General features: G+C 32.5%; 1 protein-coding gene across 3 annotated transcripts in view; it reads right to left on the minus strand.

The window, feature by feature from the left end:
• LOC148275041 (uncharacterized) overlaps positions 1 to 13,805 on the minus strand; it is a 16,740-nt gene continuing 2,935 nt past the window's right edge. Inside the window, exons 2-7 of one of the 3 annotated variants that reach the window (XM_088236268.1) lie at positions 10,692 to 11,080; positions 8,431 to 8,834; positions 6,990 to 7,158; positions 4,047 to 4,352; positions 1,702 to 1,918; positions 1 to 632 (exon numbers count right to left, since the gene is read on the minus strand). In XM_088236268.1, coding sequence (XP_088092394.1) covers positions 442 to 632; positions 1,702 to 1,918; positions 4,047 to 4,352; positions 6,990 to 7,158; positions 8,431 to 8,813 — 1,266 coding nt within the window. In that variant the 5' untranslated portion in view covers positions 8,814 to 8,834; positions 10,692 to 11,080 and the 3' untranslated portion in view covers positions 1 to 441. Of the gene's footprint in view, positions 633 to 1,701; positions 1,919 to 4,046; positions 4,353 to 6,989; positions 7,345 to 7,806; positions 7,958 to 8,430; positions 8,835 to 10,440; positions 10,531 to 10,691; positions 11,081 to 13,805 lie in introns of those variants that run through there. The other 2 variants (XM_088236269.1, XM_088236270.1) reach the window with 2 other exon arrangements.

The raw sequence follows: 13,805 nt of genomic DNA on the forward strand, positions 1-13,805 counted from the left end.
TAATCATAAAAACATAACCAATTTATTTGGACCAATAGAACAAATTTCATAAACAGTACACACATTTTACCTATTTGGCCTTGATCCACTCATAGATCCATGTGCAACCCACCTCTGCTATCCATTTCTTAATAGCAATTTTATATTGTGAGAACTTACTAATTGTCCTTATGGATAATGGAAGTAGATTGTACACTTTAACCGAGTAGTAGGCCAATCCTCTTTGACCAAAGGTTGTATTTTTTTTTTTTTTTTGCAGCATCAGGGTGGAGTATCTAGTAACTCTTGTATTTGTAACGGAAGGTAGAAAATAATGTTTACGCGCGTATAGTAGCAAAACTTTGACATAAAGTTGTTTTATAGATTTTACATTAAGGTTTTCAAATATACCGAGGGAGCTAGTTCTAATTGGACAATTTAAGTTAGGAATGGAAATTTCCACTATTTAATATAACCGAGTTCTTCGAGATACTGCAGAGCTGTTTTGAGAGCGTCCAGATACAGCCTATTAGAAAACATCAGCTGGCCGATCTGGTCGCTGGAGGAATTCATCAGCTTCTCACTCGATATATTGGTGCTCGCGTCTTTGTCCAGTTTTACGATGGGCAGGACGATGCAAGGAGTCATGATCGCTGCAAAAAGGAAAACAATAAGTTACCGTATTTTGCGGACGATAAGATGCACCCCGAAATGTATCTATAAATTTTTATTAGCAATTGCAGGCGTTACTGCGATGACTAATGATGACCCACTCAAACTCAACAGCAATTTGCAAAAGCATTAAATGTGTCACAAGAAACTATCAATAAACTCAATAAACTCGGTAAATGGGTCCCACGCGATTTGAATGAACGGCAAATGGAAAATCATTGATTTAGTTACACGACAATGCGCCGTCTCACACAGCAAAACCAGTGAAAGGCTCCTTGAATTCGCTTGGATGGAACATTCTTTCGCACCCGCAGTACTCCCCCGACCTGGCGCCATCTGACTATCCCCTCTCCGCATCGATGGGGCATGCGCTCGCAGAGCAGCACTTCAGCAATTTTGAGGAAGTTGGAAAATTACTCAACGAATGGTTTGTCGCAAAAGAAAAACAGTTTTTCTGGCATGGTATTCACTATCTCTTCGTTCTAGTAACGAGAGAACCCCTTTAATACCCTGTCATCGCTCTAATTTTCTTGCCTCCTCTTTCACAGTAGTAGCCGCTCGATTGTGGAATAATCTACCCACTAATGTTAGAGACATTTAAGTCAAGTCAAGTCAAGATTGAAATGTCACTATCTAAATATTTAAATTGTTCCTTTATCCTTCTTCTTTCCTTCCCATCCCCTCTCCTCTCTTCACTATAGTGATAATTTTTTTTTATTTGTATATATTTTTGTTAATCTTTGCTTTTAATTTTTGTATAAAATTGTAAGATTCAATATGTCCATTTATTTATAATTTTCTCAAACTGAACGGTTTGGGTAGGCAGGAATAAATTGCCTTAAGGCAATATGCCCGCCCTTATATAAATATTTATTGTATATGTATGTGTCAAATAAATAAATATTCATGACTTAACTGAAGAGTGTAGGAGCCGATGGCCAATATTTTGAATAAACAAAAAATAAATTTCCCTTGAAAATTACGTGTTTTCTTTACCACAAAAACCGGCAAAAGCTTACGCATACACCTGGTATATCAATTCTTTCATACCTATATCTTTGCACTTAAGCAATGTTTTTTCTAGATCTTCGAATGTCGGAATGAATCCTGTATGATTCACATTGAGAAGAACGTCTTTCAGAGTTTGGTGGTATTTCATAAGCAAACTTTTCCTGTGCTTGGCTCTCGTGTCGTCTTTCAAACTCGTAAACAGGAAATAGTTCAAATCCAGCCCTGGATTGGAAAACGTCGACATTTGAAAGTCCACCTGAAAATGTTTAATCAGAACATTCAAATCGTTATTCACAAAATAAACATAAAGGAAGATGACAGTTTGATACTTTTGTAGGATTTATGCTTGGGATACATGGGAGCTCCTACCCAGTTGGAGGCGACAGAAGTAAACGATATTATGTGTGTAAGATAATATCTTTCTTGCTAACATTTTGTAGAGGGTTGATGTAAATTAAACAATGTATATATTTAACTATTTTATTGTCGGCCTCTTGGTGTAATGATCAGCGGGTTAGCCTGCCATGCAAGAGGTCTCGGGTTCGATTCCCGACATGGTTGATATGAAATATTTATTTAAAAAGGTGTTTTCAAACTAGAATATTTCATAGTCCCTGGACTGGTACCTGAAGCGTAAGACTGATCATCTCACCTTCATGTAACAAAAATGATCAAGATACGCTGCGATTGGTGTACCAATGCAGTGCCCTATGCACCATTAGGTGCGGAAAGGGAAAGATGATGATGATTTTATATATAATGTTTTTTTATGAATATTTCTTATCAAAAAGTTCATTAAAACGCCACAAAATGACACCATGTTCGATCCCCAGGAGGAGCATATGGTGTCCACAAAAATCCTCCAGGCATCTCTGTTGGCCGCCAGCTCCTGAGCGTCCAAGTCAGGTTCGCATTCCGTACTTCTGACATGAACTCCCGACGAACAGTCTGCAGTCAAGGACATCGAGAACCGGATGTTTTGTAAAGTAGGCAAGCGTGGTTAAGGCTCTCAGGAAACATCCGAAGTACATGGCCAAGCCAACCGTATCGCCTCCACTCGATGACAGTTGTCACCGGAGTTTGTTGCATCCGTTCTCTTATTACTTTATTCCTTGCAAAGTTAAACCACCGCACACCCAAGATTCTTCTGAGACATCTATTCTCGAAACTCAGAATTGTACATTGGGTGTTGAGGTGTATTTATTACTTGTTGAATAAACAGAGTATGCGTAAACGCTTCACTTGAGTAACTCAGTAAAGTGATCAACTAATTGGTCGCAGGGAGTCTGAGGGGTTAATGGTGGCTGTTAGATGGCCAACACATGTTTTAATTTAAATTGTTAATATATATTTTTAGTTTTTTACTGATTTAATTTTTAAGATCCTCATGACTTTTTAACTTGTTTTAACTATGTATTTATTTTTTTAAAATTTTTATTACATCTTTTTTAATATGCTGTTTTTTTTTTTCTTTCTTTAAATATGATTTTTGCTATACAACAGGCCAGTCGGGTTGTGGTCCCGTGGCTAGTGTCTCGGACTCACAGACCAAAGGTCCGTGGTTCGAATCCCACTCTACCCCAACTTGATTCCATTTTCTAATAGTGAGTTATTTACAACTCGTTGAGAATGGCCCTCAAAATTAAATATTTGGGTAAATCATAAGAACGCAAATATTTCTTTTTCTAAAAAAAAAAAAAAAAAAACATACATTCATTTTTTTATTATGACTTTAAATATGTTTCTTACTATGTATTCTGTTTTTATTTCGCATTTTACTGAGTTTCAAAATATTTTTATAGACATATTTATATATTTTCATGGTTTTTTTTTCCTATGTTTTCACTGCATTTATTACTTTGTTTTTATAATTTATTTATTTTTTTGCAACGTTTTTTTTACTACAATTTTATTATGTTTTTACTACATTTTTACTATGTTTTTACTACAATTTTACTATGTTTTTATTACATTTTACTATGTTTTTACTACATTTTTTACCATGTTTTTACTCCGTTTTTTACTTTGTTTTTCACTTTGTCCTGTATCTTTATAACTGTTTCTATAAATTGATAACTGTTTTTTATATTTTTTGACTGTTTTAGAACGGGGTAAATAACCCTAGTTAGACAGTCAAAGCAACTTTACATAAATTATAATTTTGTGTATGTAATATAATGATAATAAATAAAAATAAATAAATAAATTATAACTTATAACTGTAACTGTCCAGTGTTCACTTTACTTCCTAGTGGCGAATTGAGGTCGTATACTATTTCCCTGGCTGTCAGCAATTGAATGTTTTGACGCAGGAAATGTATTTAGAGAATTTCTAATTTTGTATCTAGTCCCCTCAAATATTGTCAACTCTACGAGTAACTTACAAATTTTACGGCAATGGGTTTTCTTTGATCATCATACTTGAACATTGAGTTCACCAACCAGAAGTCTCCGTGGTTCAGAACGTTGAATTCATCACAGTCATCTGGAACCTTCCTCAGCAACTCTTTGCCCTGTTCTATAATAACGCCGGCAAAGTTCTCGAAGTATGGGACGTGCTTCTGACACTCTGGTAACAGCCTCATCTGTTCTGTGGCCTGCCGGACTCCTTGGATATAGTACTGGGAGAGAAAGTCCGGCATGTCTTCAAAGAATCCTCCCTTGTTGAAGATAGACCGATAATTTGGATCCTGAAATGTAAGAAACCGACAGAATGAAATAACAGATATCCACATCCGTCAGTGGCGAGCGGTGACTTTTTTTATAGGTAATGTACAAAAAGTGCTCATCAATTAGTACCCACATATCTAAGGACATAATATTTAAGTAATATAATTATAAATGGACATTTTTTCTGTGGTTCTGTAAAAAACAAACAACAACAAATATTATTAATTTTGTAATATGCGTAGCTTTATTCTACACTATTTTAATATAACACTTGTACAAAAGTTTATTAAAAAAAAATCACAATGACATTTAGCAGACAAATCTATTATTATTTTATTTATTTATTTTATTTTATTTGGGATTTTTACAGCTATTATACTAAAGCCAATTAAAAATTTAAAAAATCCACTGTAAATGTAATGACACATAATATATAAGAAAAGAAGTTTAGTAATTGTATTTGTGTGACGTTTGTATTCATGTGTATGTGAATGTGTGTATGCGTGAATGAATGAGGGAGAGGATACATGTGCGTGTGGGAATGAATGAGGGAGAGGGTGCGTGTGTGTAGGTGCGTAAGTATAAAAAAATAATTGTTTAAAACTTGTAAATTGTATTAAAAATGGTACAATAAAGAGCTGAGTAAAAAGTTAGAAACCTTTTTGTTAAAATTCAAATGACGAAATGATATAAATTGTATTTTAATTTTTTTTTTAAGTATGTTAAATTTCAAAACCGTATTCTGAAAAAAAGAAAAAATCATTTTATTTTAAAATTTAACTGATACACATCGAATGAATAATGTGCGACGAGTCCCATACAATACGAGTACGGTAGGTAACCACAAAATGCAGTAAATACGAAATAATGACAACAATAAAATAAGGTTTGGCAATACGCGAACGTTGATTCAAAACGAACACACAAATGCATATTATATGCACCTACATAATATATAAATAAGAATAACATATAAGTTTAATAGAAATGATTCGGATTATAAAAATCAGGTGTCACAAATTATGATTGAAATGTCAACCCTGAGCACTCGCCGATTCCTTTTAAAATGAACAATGTGAAAAACGGCCACTCCAAACCACTGGCGGCTCCTGGCCGATATGGGCAGTGCATTTCATGTCTCTAGTTCGTTTCGTTCTTTAGTTCGTTTGAGCCAAATGCTTACGAGCGGTGAATCAAACAAATCTTTCTAAACCTTTGGCTCGTTTGTCAGCATGATTTTTTTTATAGACTTGATAATATTGTTCTTTAGATATTATAATATCACAAACCTGTAGAAAAGAGATAAATTATTTTATTTATTATAGAAAGTTATATATCATGCTAGGTTTATTTATTTTTTATTTACAAAAGTAAAAACAATTAATTTTTAAAATCCCTCTACATTTTACATCGGGTATACATTTTAAAAAATTAGGTTTTTATGTTTATAACGTGTGCAGTTATAATAAATATTATAAAATAGAGGAAGGATGAAAGCCGAGTGAACGCGGTTGAAATGCGATCTCTTAGACGAATGTGTGGGTAATCAATGTATGACAGGGCTACGAATGATGAAATCAGGCGAGAGTGTAAATCTGAGACAAGTATAATTGATAAGATTAAGAAAGGGTCTCTGAGATGGTTCGGTCACGTAGAACGAATGGACGACGAGAGAATGGTAAAACAAGTATATATGGCAAAAATGAACGGCAACGTTAGACGAGGTCGACCGAGGAAGACGTGGCATGATCAGATAAACCAAAATCTTAAGTCTGGTCACGTCAAAAGCAGACAGAACCGAAGGGCATGTATGTCAAGATGTATGAATGTGGAAGAGGCTAGGATTGTATGCCAGGATAGACGTGTGTGGCGGTCCATTCTCTCTGCCTACCCCTACGGAGAAATGGCGTGATGGTAGTAGTAGTAGTAGTAACTAAGGCAAATGAAAAAAAATATACCCAAATAAAATTTTTAAAAAAACATTAATCGGCCTCTTGCGCAAAATAGATAACTGACCTAATAAGTTATTCCACAATTAGGTTGTTATTTTTTACATTGTTTCATTTGTAATTAGTTTTTAATTTTATATCGTCCGATTGGACTGTTATTCTGAAATTGATATATTTCAATTACTATTTATTTTAAGTTACTTTATATTTTTTAACGTTAATTATTATGGTTTTACACGGGCACAGCCTAAAAAGCCATTATTAGGTTAGTGAATATGATTTTTTTTATAATGAATTAATAAATAAATAAAATTCTTCTTCGTTCTAAAAAATTAATTATTCATATAAAATCAATGAGTTAACTATAAATTCTTCTACGGAAGTCCGTGACCTTGGTGTTGTACTTGATGGTAAACTTACATTTAGCAAACATATAGAAAATACTGTAGAAAAAGCTTACAAAATGTTAGGGTTTGTCATACGATCAACCGAACAAATTGGCTGGTTGAAGTGGCCACTTTACACCCAGTGTAACATTCAAGAGTTGAGGATATGCGGATGTTTAAACATGGGCAGAATGGCGAATGACTCCCTAGGGAGGAAATCCAGCCAGTCTGCAAGCCAGTCCAAATGGACATACTCAAACATTGTTGAATATAAATGTACTTGGAAACAGAGGGAGGGAAAAAGAGTGAAGAAAGTTCTAACCTTTTGATTAAGTACCATAGATGCGGCGTGTAGCTGGGCAAGTTTACTTAAAGAAATCTCACAATGTTCTCTGTCCAATCCATCTCTACGGCTCGGAGCTTCATATCCCTGACAGCTTAAGTCCTCCAACACCAGAAGTTCCTGAGGCTCAACTGTGTGGCATATAAATCTAGAAAATTAAATAGTCCAGCCGATGATGCATAAAAATAGACACGGAGCATGTTGAGGACGATCTGGGAAGCGATCAGTTGGTACTAGGACAGAGGTAAAATAAGTAATCAATGCCTACAAAATTCACAATAGGGTATTTTCACAAAGCAAATATATCAGATATTTAAAGAGGACTTTTACTGTTCTAATTTTTTTATTTATTTTCAGTTCACAAACAGTAAAAGATATCACAATATAAATACAATTTAAAAAATAATAACACTAAACATCTTTCACCAATTATATGTGAACACCAATAGTCACAAAAGAAAAATTAAAAATTGTATATAGACAAAAATTTAGTTTTCATTATATGTTATTAAAGCAGTTTATTAGAATTTATTTAAGATTAATTTTAATAAAATTTTATTAAGATAGATGCAATTTATACAATAGAATATAATTTTACTAGATTATTAATTTAAACGTATATCAATAATTATAGTAATAATTGTCACAATAAAATTAATTAAATAAAAAACAATGCATACTCTTATTTAGTGTATGCGTTTTATTATTGTACATGTTAGTTAGGGTGAGTATATATATTTAGGGTGTGTGAGGGTGTGTGTATATGTGTATGGGTGTGTGAGTATTGTGTGTATGCGAGAGTGAGCAGTGAATATAAGTGGACTTATTGATCAATGATTATAAAAAAAATTACTGTTGTTTTTTTTTTCAAAAACCTTAATGAAGAAACCTATCAACCACTTTATCGATCGATTTAAAATTGTTGAGATTGTGAAGAACGCTCCGGCCTAAAATCCAAATTTAAAAATATGTATAAATATAAAAAAATATGTATATAAATTGGAATATGAATAAACTTTACAAAACTAGCTTTAACATCTTTTTGTACTGCCATATCGAGGCGTAATGATATAACTATCAATGTATTGGGTGTACAATTTTGCTTCCTGTAGATGTTTTTAATAATAATAATAATGTTTGGATAATTTATATAGGGCCATTTTTGTGAAAATCACCTCAAGGGCGCTGTAAAATAAATAAATATCCCAACACGTCTTGCAGCTACAGAACGCATGGACTGTTGGGATTCTAGTTCCTCGTCTCCAATTATGATATATTACAATTATGATATATATGAGCTAGATAACAGAACGTCTTGCAGCTACAGAGCGCATGGACAATAAGAAATCTAGCCCCTATTAACAATAATAGAGCAGAGACAACTAATAAATAAATGTAACAAAATAAATAATATACTTACTTTGGAATTAAATCAGTGCTGTAACCTGCAGAATTAATTATCTTGAAGAGTGACGGCAGAGTTTTAGAATACATGGTAACCTCCTTATTAAAAACGTTTAATAATTTTAAAGATTTTCCATGATCTTTGTCCAGAGGATGCATGACTTTCACAATGTAAGATTTCTCAAGATCCTTCTTACTCAAATCGGAGCCTTCAATGGTAAAATTGACTAGGATTCGGTACAGTTCACTGCTGTAGTTTTCCCCGCTTTTGACAGCGGCCTTTGATGAAAATTTCTTAATGCGTATTTCTCCGGAAGTCTCCAGATCATTGCCGATTACTTTCCTTAAGAAATCGTGATTCAACCACGTTTTTTCCAATTCCTTCTGTTCTTCGGACATTTTGAATTGTTAAATCAGCGCCTGTAAAAATTTAAACAGAATTGAAATTTTCAATTTTTTAATATTTTTTTTTATATATTTATTACAGCAATTTACAAGTAATTATTTATACAACAAATTAATTAAGATTAAACATACATATTTTTTATTTTTGCTGTTGGTTCATCCAAACTGCCTAACTAGGGATAGCTTCCCCATTCTAAGGCAGTAAACTATGTATTTTATTTTATTTTATAATAATATTAAAAATTAATTACAGTTTTATCATCATGTGTGCTTTTTCAGTCTTAAAAGTAAACAATAAATATCCATAGAAAACATAAATAATACCAAAAACTCTATATCCTAAGTCATTACTAGTAAAACAAGAAACCAGCTTACGTCCTTCTACATCGGACAACAATTTCTCTGACTCCCTCCGACCAATATGGATTAAAAATGCAGTCAACACCTTCCTCAGCCTGGCAATCCCACCACATTTCCACGAATCTGGGATAAGGTTATATACCCTCGGGCCTATATAATATTTCTGCCTTTGAGCCAAAAAAGTATTAACTCCTCTCTGTAGAATCAGATCCTTATTGGAGTGTCTAATATTATGAACATGACAAACCCTTGCGTATTTTTCCCTATTGAGATGTGTGACCGCTTGAAATTCTTTGAAGAGCGAATCACTTGGGTATCGGTATGGTTTTTTTAATATAACTCTTAAAACTGATTTTTGAGCTATAGCTGCTGAAGCCATAGTCGTTTTAGTGCAGCTTTTACTATAAATTATTATGAAAATAAAACTTTATTATTAGAGTTACACAATTTTCATTATTTTACAAGATAATAAATAATAAAAATACCCCCCTGCTCTAAGTTTCACTGATTAATTTGTTTATTTTTTGTTTAAATTCTATGACATTGTGAACAATATTCTGTGATTACTATATTAGTTTTATATCACCCGTCAATGCGAGGAGTGCTCTCCCAAAACTGTAGTAGTGTTCTTGTAAAAGAATAAAAATTGTGTAACACGAATAACAAAGTTTTATTTTCATAATAATTTAGAAATCAAATCATTCACTTTTCGCACCTAATGGTGCAGAGGGAACTGGGTTGGTACACCAATCGCAGCATATCTCGATCAATTTTATTACATGAAGGTAAGGTGATTAGTCTTACGATTCAGGTACCAGTCCAGGGACTTGGAAAGAAAAAACATGATAAAGTAAACGATCATCGTACAGAGCAAGATTATTAGAAATATATTCTATTAGTCGGTCGGCAATTTGTTTTGCTGGCGGGCTGTACAAATATGTCAATTCTTTTTGGGGCCACACGACCATCAGTCACCCGTGCAAAACACTACTGATTAAAAATCAATGGGCCTAATATGCAATTAAATTATTGCTATGATGAAAGAATACAATTTTAATACAAAACACGCAGACTACAAAACTCGTTACCTTGAACATTCTATTTTTTTTTAAATAAAGTAAAATTCTTAATCGATTGCCGATTGCCAATTGCCGATCGCTGTTGTATACAGTTTTGCTAAAAAATATTTTTTTTATTTCACAGCTAAAAATCTTTTTTTTTATTTCACAGTACAATATTCACTAATACAGGCAGATCTTACCGTTCTGAATAAAAAAAAAATAACCTTATATTTCGGATATCAAATCTTAATCCAAATGTTCAAAAATGAGCACTGATTAAAATATCTCGGCGATCGTATTAATAATGGAAAAAAATCGGTTATCATTTATCTTTGTTATCAACGAAAGATTATATTTAATTTAGAACAAATAAAATTAACTGTTTACCGGCGTATTTAAATTCAGTGAATACAACAACTTTTAATTATACAAAATATACAAAAAAGATTACCTTGAATTCGAAGTTAGAAAAAGTTTTAAAAATATGACAAAACATTAAAACCAATTAAAACAACAAAAAACCAAAACACAAAACTTCAAAAATCTGACACTACTGACACCTGCATATAGAAATGACATTAGCATTAGCATTAGCAATAGACGCAAATCACATAGCAATCCAATAGCATTCTTCTTCTTCTTCAGCCTTCTGTCCTTCAATGTTGAATATAGGCCTTTTCCATACACTTCGCAAATTTTTACCCCCACCCCGCAGCGGCTATGTCGTCTGACCATCTTTTTGAGGTCTTCCGACACCTCTCTTTTTCTCCCAAGGTCTGCATCTTAACATTTTTGGGGTCCATCTTGCAGTCGCGAGCCGTGATTTATTTTATAGGTAATCTACAAAAAAGGAACATAAATTTTTATCTACATATTACAAATAACAAGCTATAAATGACTTTTTTCTGTGGTTCTGTGAAAATCAACTCAAACAATAATTATTATTTACCACGCGATAAACGTAGCTTTATTCTATACTATTTTAATACAATACTAGAACAAAAGTTTATTTACAAATACAACAATGACATTCAGCAGTAACTTTCAACACCGAGCACTGGTCGATTCTTTTTTAAATGAATATTGCCAAAAACGGCCACTGCGAACGCCACATGTTCTATGTGATACATAATATGTTAACGGTATCCTATCAAAAAAAAATAGTCCTTCGGAAATAATGTTCAAAATACTAGTTTCCAAATAGAGAATCTTCGAATAATATTTATAATCTGCAAGCCTGTTTTAGTACTAAAAAAGCTGACTTAGGTAAAATATGTAGAATATAGTGTACAATGGTTGTAAAGGGGGTTTAAGCTGAGGTAATCTGCTAGTTTAGTTCAATACAATACAATATATATTTGACAAAATATTTTATCAAATATATTTTATATTATATTCTATTGAACATTTTCTCGATACAAAATATAATTGATAAAACATTCAATAGAATATTACAAATATTACCATTATTATTATTATTATATTATTATTAATATTATTATTAATATTACCCAGCGAAACCTTATGTCGGGAACCTCTGACTTGCAAAGGATATAAAAAAGGGGTCATAAATATGAGTATTGTTTAAAAATATTGTAAATAAATAATGTTATTGAAAAATCTTATGAAAAAAAAACCCGATGTTTTTTTATGTGATTTTTAAATAATAACCCAAAGGTAGGGCGGTTAAAACATAGGCTATAACATTTTATTGCACAACTGCGATAAATGAATAGGTACTTAACAATGAAAACGAATAGTGCAAAGTTCAAATTCAAAGGAAAAAAAGATAAAATATTGCAAAATATGGTGCAATTTTTTCAGTTGCTGCCAGCAATAAAAAAAATATAGGTGAGTAGATACTTCGATAGTAAAAAGTTGGAAAAACAGTTTTTCTGACAAATCATACTTTTATAAATTAGTAATATAATCAAAGTACCCAATAAACTCAGGTATAAAATGTTACTTACTTCAACTTTTCTCTCTAAAACGTCAGCATCGATGAGAAAAAGTATTCATCCAGATCAGACCAAGTTGAAAGTTTGAAGTGCGTGACATTACGTTTTTTATTAATAGTTTTTTAAAAAAGGGATAACCCGCTAAGCATATGTTTGAGTGGTTTGTCGACAGGTGGAAAGGATGGGATTTTGAATTAATTTATGAAAAATACACCACAAAACCCAATTCAAATGACAAAAAAAAAACATCCCTATGTTTAAATATATATATATATACATTTGATGCTCCCAAACTATTGAGCTCAATAAAATTAAACATCCCAACCATAGAACTAACAACGGTTTTCATTCCCCTATGCCCATAATTCTTAGGTCTGCCAACAAACATACCAGTCTTGATTTTTTGATAACAAGTTGTCTTCTTTCATACGATCACTGAATCAAATTAAATTATAAATACCTCTCTCCCGCTTCCTCTCTTACCAAGTCTACTACATATACACCATTGTGTCTTTCTACTTTCTTTAAAAATAATTTTCTATGCATGAATATGTCCTTAAAAATGCCCGCTAGGCGTATATATAAATAAATCTATATTCCAAACTCATGACCAAATTGCAAACTCTTTGCAAACATTAATGCTAGCAAAAACTGTATTTACTTGTTTCACGATAACCTAAATTGCAATACATGAAACTGAAATTCTTAAAAGAGTAACTCGTTTATTGACAAAAAAAATAATTTATTTTTTGTATGATTGAGAGCGATAGAAAGACCCGTCGTCTTTAAAATGCTTTATGGTGTGTGAAGGAAGTACTTTCAAACAAGTTTATTGGTTTATTTAATAAATAATGTTACATAAATCATATAAAGTTTTTTTTTGCATCACAACAAAAAGGCCAAATAACGGTTAAATTTAAAAAAAAGAGTAGTGGTTACTAAAAGTATACAATTTTATCTCTAAGAAACAAATAATCACATAGACAATTTCCAAACAGAGAACTTTATAAAAAATAATATTTTTAGATGTTTGTAGCACTTACTTTGTGGTTCATTGTTTTATTTCAGAGGTGTAAAAAATAAAATAACTTTGTTTTAGGAACCACTTTTTTATTGTGACAACCGAATAGTTTCAGCATCTGCGCGTAGCACTCTTTAGGGTTATATAATAACTATTATACATGTCGACCTTGGGTGTAGTGGTCAGCGCGTTTGCCTACCATGCGAAAGGTCTCAGATTCGATTCCCGACATGGTTGACACGAAATGTTTGTTTAAAAAAGGTTTTTTTTATTTATTATTTAATAAAAGAAATATTTGCGTGCTTATGATTTACCCAAATATTTCATTTTGAGGGCCATTTTCAACGAGTTGTAAATAACTCACTATTAGAAAATGGGAATCAAGTTGGGGTAGAGTGGGATTCGAACCACAGACCTTTGGTCCGTGAGTCCGAGACACTAGCCACAGGACCACCACCCGATTAACACCAGAATATTTCATTGTCCTTGGACTGGTACTTAAAGCGTATAACTGATCATCTTACCTTAATGTAACAAAACTGATAAAGATACACAAATATTGTTGAGCCAATGCAGTGCCCTATAA

The sequence above is a fragment of the Micrasema longulum genome, unplaced genomic scaffold (genome assembly GCF_059751315.1).
Source record: "Micrasema longulum isolate JH-2025_06_02 unplaced genomic scaffold, ASM5975131v1 h1tg001527l, whole genome shotgun sequence".
Classification (NCBI taxonomy): Eukaryota; Metazoa; Arthropoda; class Insecta; order Trichoptera; family Brachycentridae; genus Micrasema; species Micrasema longulum.